Source organism: Pristiophorus japonicus, unplaced genomic scaffold, assembly GCF_044704955.1.
Source record: "Pristiophorus japonicus isolate sPriJap1 unplaced genomic scaffold, sPriJap1.hap1 HAP1_SCAFFOLD_342, whole genome shotgun sequence".
Taxonomy (NCBI): domain Eukaryota; kingdom Metazoa; phylum Chordata; class Chondrichthyes; family Pristiophoridae; genus Pristiophorus; species Pristiophorus japonicus.
In genome coordinates this window covers 220,505-237,270 of record NW_027253237.1, presented here as the reverse complement: position 1 = coordinate 237,270, position 16,766 = coordinate 220,505, and the positions used below count along the sequence as shown (strand labels likewise).

General features: G+C 60.0%; 1 protein-coding gene across 1 annotated transcript in view; it reads right to left on the bottom strand.

Moving 5' to 3' along the window:
- The window catches only part of LOC139250056 (mannose-P-dolichol utilization defect 1 protein-like), a 110,102-nt gene extending 93,647 nt beyond the window's left edge, over positions 1-16,455 (bottom strand). Inside the window, exons 1-5 of the mRNA XM_070872630.1 lie at positions 16,336-16,455; positions 13,726-13,791; positions 12,270-12,402; positions 10,966-11,051; positions 8,273-8,391 (exon numbers count right to left, since the gene is read on the bottom strand). Of these exons, the coding sequence (XP_070728731.1) occupies positions 8,273-8,391; positions 10,966-11,051; positions 12,270-12,402; positions 13,726-13,791; positions 16,336-16,432 (501 nt within the window). The 5' untranslated portion in view covers positions 16,433-16,455. The remainder of the gene's footprint in view (positions 1-8,272; positions 8,392-10,965; positions 11,052-12,269; positions 12,403-13,725; positions 13,792-16,335) is intronic.
- Positions 16,456-16,766: the final 311 nt, after the last annotated feature.

Here is a 16,766-nt window from a genome sequence, read left to right as displayed (position 1 = left end):
GTCGGAGGGGCGGTACTGAGGGAGCGCCTCACTGTCGAGAGACAGTACTGAGGGAGCGCCGCACTGTCGGAGGGGCGGTATTGAGGGAGTGCTGCACTGTCGGAGGGGCAGTACTGAGGGAGTACCGCATTGTCGGAGGGACAGTACTGAGGGAGCGCCGCACTGTCGGAGGGGCAGTACTGAGGGACTGCTGCACTTTCGGAGGGGCAGTACTGAGGGAATGCTGCACTGTCGGAGGGGCAGTACTGAGGGAGTGCCGCACTGACGGAGGGGCAGTAGTGAGGGAGCGCCGCACTGTCGGAGGGGCAGTACTGAGCGAGCGCAGCACTGTCGGAGGGGCAGTACTGAGGGAGCGCCGCACTGTCGGAGGGACAGTACTGAGGGAGCGCTACACAGTAGGAGGGACAGTACTGAGGGAGCGCCACACAGTCGGAGGGGCAGTACTGAGGGAACGCCGCACTGTCGGAGGGGCAGTACTGAGGGAGCGCCGCACTGACGGAGGGGCAGTACTGAGGGAGCGCCGCACTGTCGGAGGGTCAGTACTGAGGAAGCGCCGCACTGTCGTAGGGGCAGTACTGAGGGAGCGCCGCACTGTCGGAGGGGCAGTACTGACGGAGCGCCGCACTGTCCGAGGGGCAGTACAGAGGGAGTGCCGCACTGTCGGAGGGGCAGTACTGAGGGAGTGCCGCACTTTCGGAGGGACAGTACTGAGGGAGCGCCGCACTGCGCTGTCGGAGGGGCAGTACTAAGGGAGTGCCGCACTGTCAGAGGGACAGTACGGAGGGAGGGCCGCACTGTGCTGTCGGAGGGGCAGTACTGAGGGAGCGCCGCACTGTCGGAGGGGCGGTACTGAGGGAGCACCGCGCTGCGCTGTCGGAGGGGCAGTACTGAGGGAGTTCCGCACTGTCGGAGGGGCAGTACTGAGGGAGCGCCGCACTGTCGGAGGGGCAGTACTGAGGGAGCGCCGCACTGTCGGAGGGGCAGTGCTCAGGGAGCGCCGCACTGTCGGAGGGGCAGTGCTGAGGGAGTGCCGTACTGTCGGAGGGGCAGTGCTGAGGGAGCGCCGCACTGTCGGAAGGGCAGTGCTGAGGGAGCACCGCACTGTCAGAGGGGCAGTACTGAGGGAGCGCTGCACTGTCGGAGGGGCAGAACTGAGGGAGCGCCGCACTGTCGGAGGGGCAGTACTGAGGGAGTACCGCACTGTCGGAGGGGCAATACTGAGGGAGTGCCGCAGTGTCGGAGGGGCAGTACTGAGGCAGCGTCGCACTGTTGGTGGGGCAGTACTGAGGGAGTGCCGCACTGTCGGACGGGCAGTACTGAGGGAGCGTCGCACTGCGCTGTCGGAAGGGCAGTGATGAGGGAGCACCGCACTGTGGGAGGGACAGTACTGAGGGAGCGCCGCACTGTCAGAGGGGCAGTACTGAGGGAGCACCGCACTGTCGGAGGGGCAGTACTGAGGATGCACCGCACTGTCGGAGGGGCTGTACTGAGGGAGTACCGCACTGTCGGAGGGACAGTACTGAGGGAGTACCACACTGTCGGAGGGGCAGTACTGAGGGAGCCCCGCACTGACGGAGGGGCAGTACTGAGGGAGCGCTGCACTGTCGGAGGGGCAGTACTGAGGGATCACCGCACTGTCGGAGGGGCAGTACTGAGGGATCACCGCACTGTCGGAGGGGCAGTGCTGAGTGAGCGCCGCACTGTTCGAGGGACAGTACTGAGGGAGCGCCGCACTGTTCGAGGGACAGTACTGGGGGAGCGCCGCACTGTCGGAGGGACAGTACTGAGGGATCGCCGCACTGCGCTGTCGGAGGGGCAGTACTGAGGGAGGGCTGCACTGTCGGAGGGGCAGTATTGAAGGAGCGCCGCACTGCGCTGTAGGAGGGGCAGTACTGAGGGAGCGCCGCACTGCGCTGTCGGAGGGGCAGTACTGAGGGAGCGCCGCACTGTAGGAGGGGCGGTACTGAGGGAGCACCGCGCTGCACTGTCGGAGGGGCAGTACTGAGGGAGTGCTCCACTGTTGGAGGGGCAGTGATGAGGGAGCACCGCACTGTGGGAGGGACTGTACTGAGGGAGCGCCGCACTGTGGGAGGGACTGTACTGAGGGAGCGCCGCACTGTCGGAGGGGCAGTGATGAGGGAGCACCGCACTGTGGGAGGGACTGTACTGAGGGAGCGCCGCACTGTGGGAGGGACTGTACTGAGGGAGCGCCGCACTGTCGGAGGGGCAGTACTGAGGGAGCGTCGCACTGCGCTGTCGGAGGGGCAGTACTGAGAGAGCACCGCACTGTCGGAGGGGCAGTACTGAGGGAGCAACGCACTGTCGGGGGGCAGTACTGAGGGAACGCCGCACTGTCGGAGGGGCGGTATTGAGGGAGTGCTGCACTGTCGGAGGGGCGGTACTGAGGGAGCGCCTCACTGTCGGAGAGACAGTACTGAGGGAGCGCCGCACTGCGCTGTCGGAGGGGCAGTACTGAGAGAGCACCGCACTGTCGGAGGAGCAGTACTGAGGGAGCACCGCACTGTCGGGGGGCAGTACTGAGGGAGCGCCGCACTGTCGGTGGGGCGGTATTGAGGGAGTGCTGCACTGTCGGAGGGGCGGTACTGAGGGAGCGCCTCACTGTCGGAGGGGCAGTACTGAGGGAGTACCGCATTGTCGGAGGGACAGTACTGAGGGAGCGCCGCACTGTCAGAGGGGCAGTACTGAGGGACTGCTGCACTTTCGGAGGGGCAGTACTGAGGGAAGGCTGAACTGTCGGAGGGGCAGTACTGAGGGAGTGCCGCTCTGACGGAGGGGCAGTAGTGAGGGAGCGCCGCACTGTCGGAGGGGCAGTACTGAGCTAGCGCAGCACTGTCGGAGGGGCAGTACTGAGGGAGCGCCGCACTGTCGGAGGGACAGTACTGAGGGAGCGCCACACAGTCGGAGGGGCAGTACTGAGGGAACGCCGCACTGTCGGAGGGGCAGTACTGAGGGAGCGCCGCACTGACGGAGGGGCAGTACTGAGGGAGCGCCGCACTGTCGGAGGGGCAGTACTGAGGGAGTGCCGCACTGTCGGAGGGGCACTTTACTGAGGGAGTGCTGCACTGTCGGATGGAAAGTACTGAGGGAGTGCTGCACTGTCGGAGGGGCAGTACTGAGGGAGTGCTGCACTGTCGGAGGGGCAGTACTGAGGGAGCGCCGCACTGTCGGAGGGGCAGTACTGAGGGAGCGCCGCACTGTCGGAGGGGCAGTACTGAGGGAGCGCCGCACTGCGCTGTCGGAGGGGCAGTACTGAGGGAGGGCTGCACTGTACGAGGGGCAGTACAGAGGGAGTTCCGCACTGTCGGAGGGGCAGTACTGAGGGAGTGACGCACCGTCGGAGGGTCAGTACTGAGGGAGCGCCGCACTGTCGGATGGTCAGTACTGAGGGAGCGCCGCACTGTCGGAGGGGCAGTACTGAGAGAGCACCGCACTGTCGGAGGGGCAGTACTGAGGGAGCAACGCACTGTCGGGGGGCAGTACTGAGGGAGCGCCGCACTGTCGGTGGGGCGGTATTGAGGGAGTGCTGCACTGTCGGAGGGGCGGTACTGAGGGAGCGCCTCACTGTCGGAGGGGCAGTACTGAGGGAGTACCGCATTGTCGGAGGGACAGTACTGAGGGAGCGCCGCACTGTCAGAGGGGCAGTACTGAGGGACTGCTGCACTTTCGGAGGGGCAGTACTGAGGGAATGCTGAACTGTCGGAGGGGCAGTACTGAGGGAGTGCCGCACTGACGGAGGGGCAGTAGTGAGGGAGCGCCGCACTGTCGGAGGGGCAGTACTGAGCGAGCGCAGCACTGTCGGAGGGGCAGTACTGAGGGAGCGCCGCACTGTCGGAGGGACAGTACTGAGGGAGCGCTACACAGTAGGAGGGACAGTACTGAGGGAGCGCCACACAGTCGGAGGGGCAGTACTGAGGGAACGCCGCACTGTCGGAGGGGCAGTACTGAGGGAGCGCCGCACTGACGGAGGGGCAGTACTGAGGGAGCGCCGCACTGTCGGAAGGTCAGTACTGAGGGAGCGCCGCACTGTCGGAGGGGCAGTACTGAGTGAGCGCCGCATTGTCGGAGGGGCAGTACTGAGGGAGCACCGCACTGTCGGGGGGCAGTACTGAGGGAGCGCTGCACTGTCGGAGGGGCAGGACTGAGGGAGCGCCGCACATCGGAGGTGCAGTTCTGAGGGAACGCCGCACGGTCGGAGGGGCAGTACTGAGGGAACGCCGCACTGTCGGAGGGGTAGCACTGAGGGAGCACCGCACTGTTGGAGGGGCAGTACTGAGGGAGCGCCGCACTGTTCGAGGGGCAGTACTGAGGGAGCGCCGCACTGTCGGAGGGGCAGTACTGAGGGAGTGCCGAACTGTCGGAGGGGCACTTTACTGAGGGAGTGCTGCACTGTCGGATGGAAAGTACTGAGGGAGTGCTGCACTGTCGGAGGGGCAGTACTGAGGGAGTGCTGCACTGTCGGAGGGGCAGTACTGAGGGAGCGCCGCACTGTCGGAGGGGCAGTACTGAGGGAGCGCCGCACTGTCGGAGGGGCAGTACTGAGGGAGCGCCGCACTGCGCTGTCGGAGGGGCAGTACTGAGGGAGGGCTGCACTGTACGAGGGGCAGTACAGAGGGAGTTCCGCAATGTCGGAGGGGCAGTACTGAGGGAGTGCCGCACCGTCGGAGGGTCAGTACTGAGGGAGCGCCGCACTGTCGGATGGTCAGTACTGAGCGAGCGCCGCACTGTCGTAGGGGCAGTACTGAGGGAGCGCCGCACTGTCGGAGGGGCAGTACAGAGGGAGCGCCGCACTGTCGGAGGTGCAGTACAGAGGGAGCGCCGCACTGTCCGAGGGGCAGTACAGAGGGAGCGCCGCACTGTCGGAGGGGCAGTACTGAGGGAGTGCCGCACTGTCGGAGGGGTAGTGCTGAGGGAGCGCCGCACTGTCGGAGGGACAGTACTGAGGGAGCGCCGCACTGTCGGAGGGACAGTACTGAGGGAGCGCCGCACTGCGCTGTCGGAGGGGCAGTACTAAGGGAGTACCGCACTGTCAGAGGGACAGTACTGAGGGAGGGCTGCACTGTGCTGTCGGAGGGGCAGTATTGAGGGAGTACCGCACTGTCGGAGGGGCAGTACTGAGGGAGCGCCGCACTGTCGGAGGGGCGGTACTGAGGGAGCACCGCGCTGCGCTGTCGGAGGGGCAGTACTGAGGGAGCGCTGCACTGTCGGAGGGCCAGTACTGAGGGAGTACTGCACTGTCGGAGGGGCAGAGCAGAGGGAGCGCCGCACTGTCGGAGGGGCAGTACTGAGGGAGCACCGCACTGTCGGAGGGGCAGTACTGAGGGAGCGCCGCACTGTCGGAGGGGCAGTACTGAGGGAGCGCCGCACTGTCGGAGGGGCAGGACTGAGGGAGCACCGCACTGTCGGAGGGGCAGTACTGAGGGAGCGCCGCACTGTCGGAGGGGCAGTACTGAGGGAGTGCCGCACTGTCGGAGGAGCGGTACTGAGAGAGCACCGCACTGTCGGAGGGGCAGTACTGAGTGAGCGCCGCATTGTCGGAGGGGCAGTACTGAGGGAGCACCGCACTGTCGGGGGGCAGTACTGAGGGAGCGCTGCACTGTTGGAGGGGCAGTACTGAGGGAGCGCCGCACGGTCGGAGGGGCAGTACTGAGGGAGCGCCGCACAGTCGGAGGGGCAGTTCTGAGGGAACGCCGCACTGTTGGAGGGGCAGTACTGAGGGAGCGCCGCACTTTCGATGGGGCAGTGCTGAGGGAATGCCGCACTGTCGGAGGGGCACTTTACTGAGGGAGTGCTGCACTGTCGGATGGAAAGTACTGAGGGAGTGCTGCACTGTCGGAGGGGCAGTACTGAGGGAGTGCTGCACTGTCGGAGGGGCAGTACTGAGGGAGCGCCGCACTGTCGGAGGGGCAGTACTGAGGGAGCGCCGCACTGTCGGAGGGGCAGTACTGAGGGAGTGCCGCACTGACGGAGGGGCAGTACTGAGGGAGCACCGCACTGTCGGAGGGGCAGTACTGAGGGAGCGCCGGACTGTCAGAGGAGCAGTACTGAGGGAGCGCCGCACTGTCGGAGGGGCAGTACTGAGGGAGCGCCGCACTGTCGGAGGGACAGTACTGAGGGAGCGCCGCACAGTCGGAGGGACAGTGCTGAGGGAGCGCCACACAGTCGGAGGGGCAGTACTGAGGGAACGCCGCACTGTCGGAGGGGCAGTACTGAGGGAGCGCCGCACTGGCGGAGGGGCAGTACTGAGGGAGCGCCGCACTGTCGGAGGGTCAGTACTGAGGAACCGCCGCACTGTCGGAGGGTCAGTACTGAGGGAGCGCCGCACTGTCGTAGGGGCAGTACTGAGGGAGCGCCGCACTGTCGGAGGGACAGTACTGAGGGAGGGCTGCACTGTCGGAGGGGCAGTACTGAGGGAGCGCCGCACTGTCGGAGGGACAGTACTGAGGGAGCGCCGCACTGCGCTGTCGGAGGGGCAGTACTGAGGGAGTACCGCACTGTCGGAGGGGCAGTACTGAGGGAGCACCGCACCGTCGGAGGGGCGGTACTGAGGGAGCACCGCGCTGCGCTGTCGGAGGGGCAGTACTGAGGGAGTGCTCCACTGTTGGAGGGGCAGTACTGAGGGAGGGCCGCACTGTCGGAGGGGCAGTACTGAGGGAGTGTCGCACTGCGCTGTCGGAGGGGCAGTACTGAGGGAGTACCGCACTGTGGGAGGGACTATACTGAGGGAGCGCCGCACTGTCGGAGGGGCAATACTGAGTTAGTGCCGCACTGTCGGAGGGGCAGGACTGAGGGAGCACCGCACTGTCGGAGGGGACGTACTGAGGGAGCGCCGCACTGTCGGAGGGGCAGTACTGAGGGAGTGCCGCACTGTCGGAGGGGCGGTACTGAGATAGCACAGCACTGTCGGAGGGGCATTACTGAGTGAGCACCGCACTTTCGGAGGGGCAGTGCTGAGGGAATGCCACACTGTCGGAGGGACAGTGCTGAGGGAGCGCCGCACTGTCGGAGGGGCAGTTTACTGAGGGAGCGCTGCACTGTCGGATGGAAAGTACTGAGGGAGTGCTGCACTGTCGGAGGGGCAGTACTGAGAGAGCACGGCACTGTCGGAGGGGCAGTACTGAGTGAGCGCCGCACTGTCGGAGGGGCAGTCCTGAGGGAGCGCCGCACTGTCGGAGGGGCAGTACTGAGTGAGCGCCGCACTGTCGGAGGGGCAGTACTGAGGGAGTGCTGCACTGTCGGAGGGGCAGTACTGAGGGAGCGCCGCACTGTCGGAGGGGCAGTACTGAGGGAGCGCCGCACTGTCGGAGGGACAGTACTGAGGGAGCGCCGCACTGCGCTGTCGGAGGGGCAGTTCTGAGGGAGGGCTGCACTGTTCGAGGGGCAGTACAGAGGGAGTTCTGCACTGTCGGAGGGGCAGTTCTGAGGGAGTGCCGCACTGTCAGAGGGGTAGTGCTGAGCGAGCGCCGCACTGTCGGAGGGACAGTACTGAGGGAGCGCCGCACTGCGCTGTCGGAGGGGCAGTACTGAGGGCCGCACTGTCGGAGGGACAGTACTGAGGGAGCGCCGCACTGCGCTGTCGGAGGGGCAGTACTGAGGGAGTACCGCACTGTCGGAGGGGCAGTACTGAGGGAGTGCCGCACTGTCGGAGGGGCAGTACTGAGGGAGTGCCGCACTGTCGGAGGGGCAGTACTGAGGGAGTGCCGCACTGTCGGAGGGGCAGTACTGAGGGAGCACTGCACTGTCGGAGGGGCAGTGCTGAGGGAGCGCCGCACTGTCGGAAGGGCAGTACTGAGGGATCACCGCACTGTCGGAGGGGCAGTGCTGAGGGAGCGCCGCACTGTCGGAGGGGCAGTACTGAGGGAGCGCCGCACTGTCGGAGGGGCAGTACTGAGGGAGCGCCGCACTGTCGGAGGTGCCCTCCTTCGGATGAAACGTTAAACTGAGGCTCCGTCTGCCCTCTCAGCTGGACGTAAAAGATCCCAGGGCACTATTCCGAAGAAGAGCAGGGGAGTTCTCCCTGGTGTCCTGGGGCCAATATTTATCCCTCAACCAATTCACTAAAAAGGATGATGCAGTCATTATCACATTGCTGTGTGTGGGAGCTTGCTGTGCGCAAATTGGCATCCGCGTTTCCCATATTACAACAGTGGGAAAGTGCTTCAATAAAAAAAGTGCGTCGTTGGGTGCAAAGCGCTTTGGGATGTGTCCCAGGGTGGAGAAGGCGGCCGCTCGGGACAACGTGATTGGTCCTTACCCGGCTGAAGATGACCGCTGGCATGTTGAGGGCCTGCAACAACGTCACGGCCATCAGTGGGGTCAAAGGTGACAGCAAAAGGCCAACCAGGACAAAGTAAACCAGCAGATACAGCGCCCCTAAGAGAGAGAGAGAGATAGAGAGAAGGAGCGAGAGTGAGGCGAAGCCTTTGTAAAACAGGAACCTCGCTGAAGGACTGCTCTCGGGGCATGGGTCGTAGAGCCCCAGGGTCAGCCCTGGTTCATTAGGCATCTCTCCCGCCTCTGCCTCCCCACCCCCCCCACGGGCCAGGGGGTCGTGGGTTCAAGTCCCTGCTCCGCTGGGCAGTGTGCGAAAGGTCGTCGCGGATCGGATCTTGTCCAACCGCGATGCCGCCCCCGAGCCTGTTCCACAGGAACAGGAGGAGGCCCATTCAGCCCCTCGAGCCTGTTACTCAGGAACAGGAGGAGGCCCATTCAGCCGCTCGAGCCTGTTACTCAGGAACAGGAGGAGGCCCATTCAGCCCTAGAGCCTGTTACTCAGGAACAGGAGGAGGCCCATTCAGCCCTCGAGCCTGTTACTCAGGAACAGGAGGAGGCCCATTCAGCCCCTCAAGCCTGTTACACAAAAACAGGAGGAGGCCCATTCAGCCCCTCGAGCCTGTTCCACAGGAACAGGAGGAGGCCCATTCAGCCCCTCGAGCCTATTACACAGGAACAGGCGGTGGCCCAATCAGCCCCTCGAGCCTGTTACACAGGAACAGGAGGAGGCCCATTCAGCCCCTCGAGCCTGTTACACAGGAACAGGAGGAGGCCCATTCAGCCCCTCGAGCCTGTTACACAGGAACAGGAGGAGGCCCATTCAGCCCCTCGAGCCTGTTACACAGGAACAGGAGGAGTCCCATTCAGCCCCTCGAGCCTGTTACACAGGAACAGGAGGTGGCCCAATCAGCCCCTCGAGCCTGTTACACAGGAACAGGAGGAGGCCCATTCAGCCCCTCGAGCCTGTTACACAGGAGGAGACCCATTCAGCCCCTCGAGCCTGTTACACAGGAACAGGAGGAGGCCCATTCAGCCCCTCGAGCCTGTTACACAGGAGGAGACCCATTCGGCCCCTCGAGCCTGTTACACAGGAACAGGAGGAGGCCCATTCAGCCCCTCGAGCCTGTTACACAGGAACAGGAGGAGGCCCATTCAGCCCCTCGAGCCTGTTACTCAGGAACAGGAGGAGGCCCATTCAGCCCCTCGAGCCTGTTACACAGGAACAGGAGGGGCCCATTCAGCCCATCGAGCCTGTTACTCAGGAACAGGAGGAGGCCCATTCAGCCCCTCGAGCCTGTTACACAGGAACAGGAGGAGGCCCATTCAGCCCCTCGAGCCTGTTACTCAGGAACAGGAGGAGGCCCATTCAGCCCCTCGAGCCTGTTACACAGGAACAGGAGGAGGCCCATTCAGCCCCTCGAGCCTGTTCCACAGGAACAGGAGGAGGCCCATTTAGCCCCTCGAGCCTGTTACTCAGGAACAGGAGGAGGCCCATTCAGCCCCTCATGCCTGTTACACAGGAACAGGCGGTGGCCCAATCAGCCCCTCGAGCCTGTTACACAGGAACAGGAGGAGGCCCATTCAGCCCCTCGAGCCTGTTACACAGGAACAGGAGGAGGCTCATTCAGCCCCTCGAGCCTGTTACACAGGAACAGGAGGAGGCCCATTCAGCCCCTCGAGCCTGTTACACAGGAACAGGAGGAGGCCCATTCAGCCCCTCGAGCCTGTTACACAGGAACAGGAGGAGGCCCATTCAGCCCCTCGAGCCTGTTAGACAGGAACAGGAGGAGGCCCATTCAGCCCCTCGAGCCTGTTACACAGGAGGAGGCCCATTCAGCCCCTCGAGCCTGTTACACAGGAACAGGAGGAGGCCCATTCAGTCCCTCGAGCCTGTTACACAGGAACAGGAGGAGGCCCAATCAGCCCCTCGAGCCTGTTACACAGGAACAGGAGGAGGCCCATTCAGCCCCTCGAGCCCGTTACACAGGAACAGAAGGAGGCCCATTCAGCCCCTCGAGCCTGTTACACAGGAACAGGAGGAGGCCCAATCAGCCCCTCGAGCCTGTTACACAGGAACAGGAGGAGGCCCATTCAGCCCCTCGAGCCTGTTACACAGGAACAGGAGGAGGCCCATTCAGCCCCTCGAGCCTGTTACACAGGGACAGGAGGAGGCCCATTCAGCCCCTCGAGCCTGTTACACAGGAACAGGAGGAGGCCCATTCAGCCCCTCGAGCCTGTTACACAGGAGGAGGCCCATTCGGCCCCTTGCGCCTGTTACACAGGAACAGGAGGAGGCCCATTCGGCCCCTCGAGCCCGTTACACAGGAACAGGAGGAGGCCCATTCAGCCCCTCGAGCCTGTTCCGCCATTCAATGGGATCAAGGCTGATCTGTATCCGTGGGAGCTTGCTGTGCAGAAATTAGCTGCCAGGCTTCCCCACGGTGACTGCACTCCAAAACTACTTCATTGGCTGTGAAGCACTTTGGGACGGACAGTGGTTGTGAAAGGCGCTATAGAAATCAAAGTCTGTCTGTTGCTTTCTTTAACTCCATCCACCTGCCTTGGCTCGATATCCCTCCAGACCCTTGGCCGGCAAAAACCTGGCGATCGCAGATTTTAAGCCCCGACATCACCTGCTTTTTGTGGGACAGAGTTTCCCCGACAGGACGGTACCTTGCTGGGTCCTGCCATGGTAGTGCTGGATGAGGAACCCGATGGTTAAGGTCTGTAGCATCAGGAAGAGTGCTTCGCCCCAGGAGCTGTGTGAAGAGGGAGAGCAAGACAAGAGAGAGCAGTTCACAACCTGACTGCATCGCCCAGCCACCCCCCTCGGGTCAGCGAGCAGCCCAGGGCACGGGCTGAGACACACACACACACACACACACACCGTCCCACAATCGATTTATCCCTCGACCAACATCACCCAAAACAGATTAACTGCTCATTATCACATCGCTGTGTGTGGGAGCTTGCTGTGCGCAAATCGGCTGCCGCGTTTCCCACATTGCAACAGTGACTACACTCCAAATGTACTTCATTGGCTGTAAAGCACTTTGGGACATCCGGTGGTCGTGAACGGCGCTATATAAATGCAAGCCTCTCTTTCTGCTCTGCTTAAAGTAGAGGCCAGAACTCGGTGGCCATCAATATGAGACAGTCACTAATAAACCCAATGGGGAATTCAGGAGAAACTTCTTCACCCAGAGAGCGGTGAGAATGTGGAACTCGCTGCCACAGGGAGGGGTTGAGGCGGATAGTATCGATGCATTTCAGGGGAGGCTGTATAAACACATGAGGGAGAAAGGAATAGGAGGAGATGCGTACAGTTTTGGTCTCTGTATTTAAGGAGGGATATACTTGGAGGCAGTTCAGAGAAGGTTCACGAGGTTGATTCCTGAGATGAAGGGATTGTCTTATGAGGAAAGGTTGAGCAGGTTGGGCCTGTACTCATTGGAGTTTAGAAGAATGAGAGGTGATCTTACTGAAACGTGTAAGATTCTGAGGGGGCTCGACAGGGTGGATGCAGAGAGGATGTTTCCCCTCGTGGGGGAATCTAGAACTAGGGGGCATGGTTTCAGAATAAGGGGCCGCCCATTTAGAACTGAGATGAGGAGGAATTTCTTCTCTCAGAGGGTCGTGGATCTGTGGAATTCTCTGCCCCAGAGAGCTGTGGGGGCTGGATCATTGAATATATTTAAGGTGGAGATGGACAGATTTTTGAGCAATAAGGGAGTCGAGGGTTATGGGGAGCGGGCGGGGAAGTAGAGCTGAGGCCAGGATCGGATCAGCCATGACCTTATTGAATGGCGGAGCAGGCTCGATGGGCCGAATGGCCGACTCCTGCTCCCATTTCTTATGTTCTTGAGATGAAGAGGGGTGGGAGGGGGCTGGAGTGGAGCATAAACACCGGCACAGAGCGGTGGGACCCAGTGGGCTGTTTCTGTGCTGGACGCTCGCTGCGAGAGGGTTAACAGTACCTGAAGGGAAAGTGGTTGCGGATGCTGTAAACCATGGAGCCAGTGATGGACAGCATCTCCAGCAGCACCGAGTTAAAGCTCAGACCCGCTGTGCTCTTGGCCCGAAGGATCTTAAAAATCTGAGGTAGTTTAACTGGAAGGAATCAGAAATAAAAGTCACTCGGAGGCGATTGGCGGCACAAGGCCACAGACTCGGTGCCTGACTACCCCGTCGCTCCTCACAGACCCTAACCCTTGACCTTTCCAGCCACGACCCCTCCCCCTCCCGCTCCGCGGAACCACCTTCCTGAACGGGGAAAGTTCGGCAAGGGCAGAGGGAGCACCAGCACCTCTCCAACCCGCAACCGAGTCCCGCTCACCCATCACCCGCTGTGACCGCTGACCCCGTGTCCTAACTCGCACCCAGACCCGCTCACCCATCACCCCCTGTGCTCGCTGCCCCATGTCCTAACTCGCACCGAGTCCCGCTCACCCATCACCCCAGGTGCTCGCTGACCCGTGTCCTAACTCGCACCGAGTCCCGCTCACCCATCACCCCCTGTGCTCGCTGACCCCGTGTCCTAACTCGCATCGAGTCCCGCTCACCCATCACCCCCTGTGCTCGCTGACCCCGTGTCCTAACTCGCACCGAGTCCCGCTCACCCATCACCCCCTGTGCTCGCTGACCCCATGTCCTAACTCGCACCGAGTCCCGCTCACCCATCACCCCAGGTGCTCGCTGACCCGTGTCCTAACTCGCACCGAGTCCCGCTCACCCATCACCCCCTGTGCTCGCTGACCCCGTGTCCTAACTCGCATCGAGTCCCGCTCACCCATCACCCCCTGTGCTCGCTGACCCGTGTCCTAACTCGCACCCAGTCCCGCTCACCCATCACCCCCTGTGCTCGCTGACCCCGTGTCCTAACTCGCACCGAGTCCCGCTCACCCATCACCCCCTGTGCTCGCTGACCTACATTGGCTCCCAGTTAAGCAACGCCTCGATTTCAAAATCCTCATCCGTGTTTACAAGTCCCTCCATGGCCCTCGCCCCTCCCTATCTCTGTAATCTCCTCCAGACCCACAACCCCCCGAGATGTCTGCACTCCTCTAATTCTGCCCTCCTGAGCATCCCTGATTGTAATCGCTCCACCATCGGTGGCCGTGCCTTCTGTTGCCTGGGCCCCAAACTCTGGGACTCCCTCCCTAAACCTCTCCACCTCTCTCCCCTCCTTCAAGACGCTTCTTAAAACCGACCTCTGTGACCCAGCTTTTGGTCACCTGCGCTCATTTCTACTTAGGCGGCTCGGTGTCAAATTTTTAACGCATAATACTCCTGTGAACCACCTCGGGGTGTTTCACTACGTTAAAGGCGCTATATAAATACAGGTTGTTGTTGTTGATGTGGGGGGCAGTTTGCTGTCAGTTGCTGTTGTTCTGGCTTTTAGTTTTAAACACGGAAAGATTGAGACTCACTCACCCATCACCGATCCTGCGATGATGCCCAGCCCGAGCACTTTGCTGAGGAGAATTTTCAGACAGGGAACTAAAGAGGGAAACAGAACGAGGGGTTAACTTTTTGTCTACACAGACGATATAAGAATTAGGAGCAGGAGTCTACCATTCGGCCCCTCGAGCCTGCTCCGCCATTTAATACGATCACGGCTGATCCAATCATGGACTCAGCTCCACTTCCCCGCCCGCTCCCCATAACCCCTTATCGTTTAAGAAACTGTCTATCTCTGTCTTAAATTCATTCAATGTCCCGGCTTCCACAGCTCTCTGAGGCAGCGAATTCCACAGATTTACAACCCTCTGAGAAGGAATTTCTCCTCATCTCCGTTTAAAATTGGCGTCCCCTTATTCTAAGGCCATGACCTTAGTGAAGACAAACGTAGGTCCCCTGCAGTCAGAATCAGGGGAAGTCATAACGGGGAACAAAGAAATGGCGGACCAATTGAACAAGTACTTTGGTTCGGTATTCACTAAGGAGGACACAAACAACCTTCCGGATATAAAAGGGGTCAGAGGGTCTAGTAAGGAGGAGGAACTGAGGGAAATCCTTATTAGTCGGGAAATTGTGTTGGGGAAATTAATGGGATTGAAGCCCCATAAATCCCCAGGGCCTGATGGATTGCATCCCAGAGTATTTAAGGAGGTGGCCTTGGAAATAGCGGATGCATTGACAGTCATTTTCCAACATTCCATTGACTCTGGATCAGTTCCTATGGAGTGGAGGGTAGCCAATGTAACCCCACTTTTTAAAAAAGGGAGAGAAAACAGGGAATTATAGACCGGTCAGCCTGACATCGGTAGTGGGTAAAATGATGGAATCAATTATTAAGGATGTCACAGCAGCGCATTTGGAAAGAGGTGACATGATAGGTCCAAGTCAACATGGATTTGTGAAAAGGAAATCATGCTTGACAAATCTTCTGGAATTTTTTGAGGATGTTTCCAGTCGAGTGGACAAGGGAGAACCAGTTGATGTGGTATATTTGGATTTTCAGACGGCTTTCGTCAAGGTCCCACACAAGAGATTAATGTGCAAAGTTAAAGCACATGGGATTGGGGGTAGTGTGCTGACGTGGATCGAGAACTGGTTGTCAGACAGGAAGCAAAGAGTAGGAGTGAATGGATACTTTTCAGAATGGCAGGCAGTGACTAGTGGGGTACCGCAAGGTTCTGTGCTGGGGCCCCAGCTGTTTACACTGTACATTAATGATTTAGACGAGGGGATTAAATGTAGTATCTCCAAATTTGCAGATGACACTAAGTTGGGTGGCAGTGTGAGCTGCGAGGAGGATGCTATGAGGCTGCAGAGCGACTTGAATAGGTTAGGTGAGTGGGCAAATGCGTGGCAGATGAAGTATAATGTGGATAAATGTGAGGTTATCCACTTTGGTGGTAAAAACAGAGAGACAGACCATTATCTGAATGGTGACAGATTAGGAAAAGGGGAGGTGCAACGAGACCTGGGTGTCATGGTACATCAGTCATTGAAGGTTGGCATGCAGGTACAGCAGGCGGTTAAGAAAGCAAATGGCATGTTGGCCTTCATAGCTAGGGGATTTGTAGTATAGGAGCAGGGAGGTGTTACTACAGTTATACAGGGCCTTGGTGTGGCCTCACCTGGAATATTGTGTTCAGTTTTGGTCTCCTAATCTGAGGAAGGACGTTCTTGCTATTGAGGGAGTGCAGCGAAGGTTCACCAGACTGATTCCCGGGATGGCTGGACTGACATATGAGGAGTAACTGGATCATGGGAGTTTAGAAGGATGAGAGGGGATCTCATAGAAACATATAAGATTCTGACGGGACGGGACAGGTTAGATGCGGGTAGAATGTTCCCAATGTTGGGGAAGTCCAGAACCAGGGGACACAGTCTTAGGATAAGGGGTAGGCCATTTAGGACCGAGATGAGGAGAAACTTCTTCACTCAGAGAGTTGTTAACCTGTGGAATTCCCTGCCGCAGAGAGTTGCTGATGCCAGTTCATTGGATATATTCAAGATGGAGTTAGATATGGGCCTTACGGCTAAAGGGATCAAGGGGTATGGAGAGAAAGCAGGAAAGGGGTACTGAGGTGAATGATCAGCCATGATCTTATTGAATGGCGGTGCAGGCTCGAAGGGCCGAATGGCCGACTCCTGCACCTACTTTCTATGTCTCTATGTTTCAAGTCTGTCTTTTCTGCTAAGGGAAACGGGTCCTTCCTATTCAGGCCCCTCATAATTTTATGCACCTCAAACAGGTCTCCCCTCAGCCTCTGCAACCTTTGCTGGGAACTAAAATGATCAGTTTCTCAAATGTCCCCAAATTCTGTATTTTACATTGGCGGAGTGTAAATGCCCAGCGGGGGATGGGGGGGGGGGACATCCCCGCTTTAAGAGAGGGCGGTTGCGGGTGATTGACAGCGCTCTGCGCCAATCGGAAGGCGGGCGGGCTGCGGCCGGCCAATGGGAGCCTGGGCAGGATCAGGGGCGGGGTTGTGGTTAAAGCGGGGCGGGGCGGGCATTGGGGATAAATCTCTCGCTTTTTCCCCCGCCCGCGGTACCGGCGGCCGGTTGATCGCCCCCGCCGCCGCTCACCGTGCAGCAGGTTGAGCTCCAGCACCAGCTCCTGGTAACATGTCTCCGTCAGGAAGACGTTCATCAGAAGCGCCCTCAGCATCTCGGCGGCCGCCATTCCGGAGGTCCGCGGCGCACGATCGTCCGGGTGGAGTGCCGCTTGCGGTGGACCGCGGACCCAGGATCGTCCGGGTGGAGCGCCGCCATCCGCTAGGCCGCCTCCAAAGGTTCCGGCCGCCTCCCCCCTCTGCTAACTCTCAGCTCTTCTCCTTCTGTGTGACCCTCTAAATAAATATTTCTCTGCTCCACATCTTTTCTTTCTTCATCACGATAGACTGGACTTATACTCTCCTTTGAACAAAGTAGGTTGAGGGGAGATTTAATAGAAATGTACAAGTTAAGACTGGATCGACTGGGCTTATATTCACTGAAATTTACAAGAATGAGAGGGG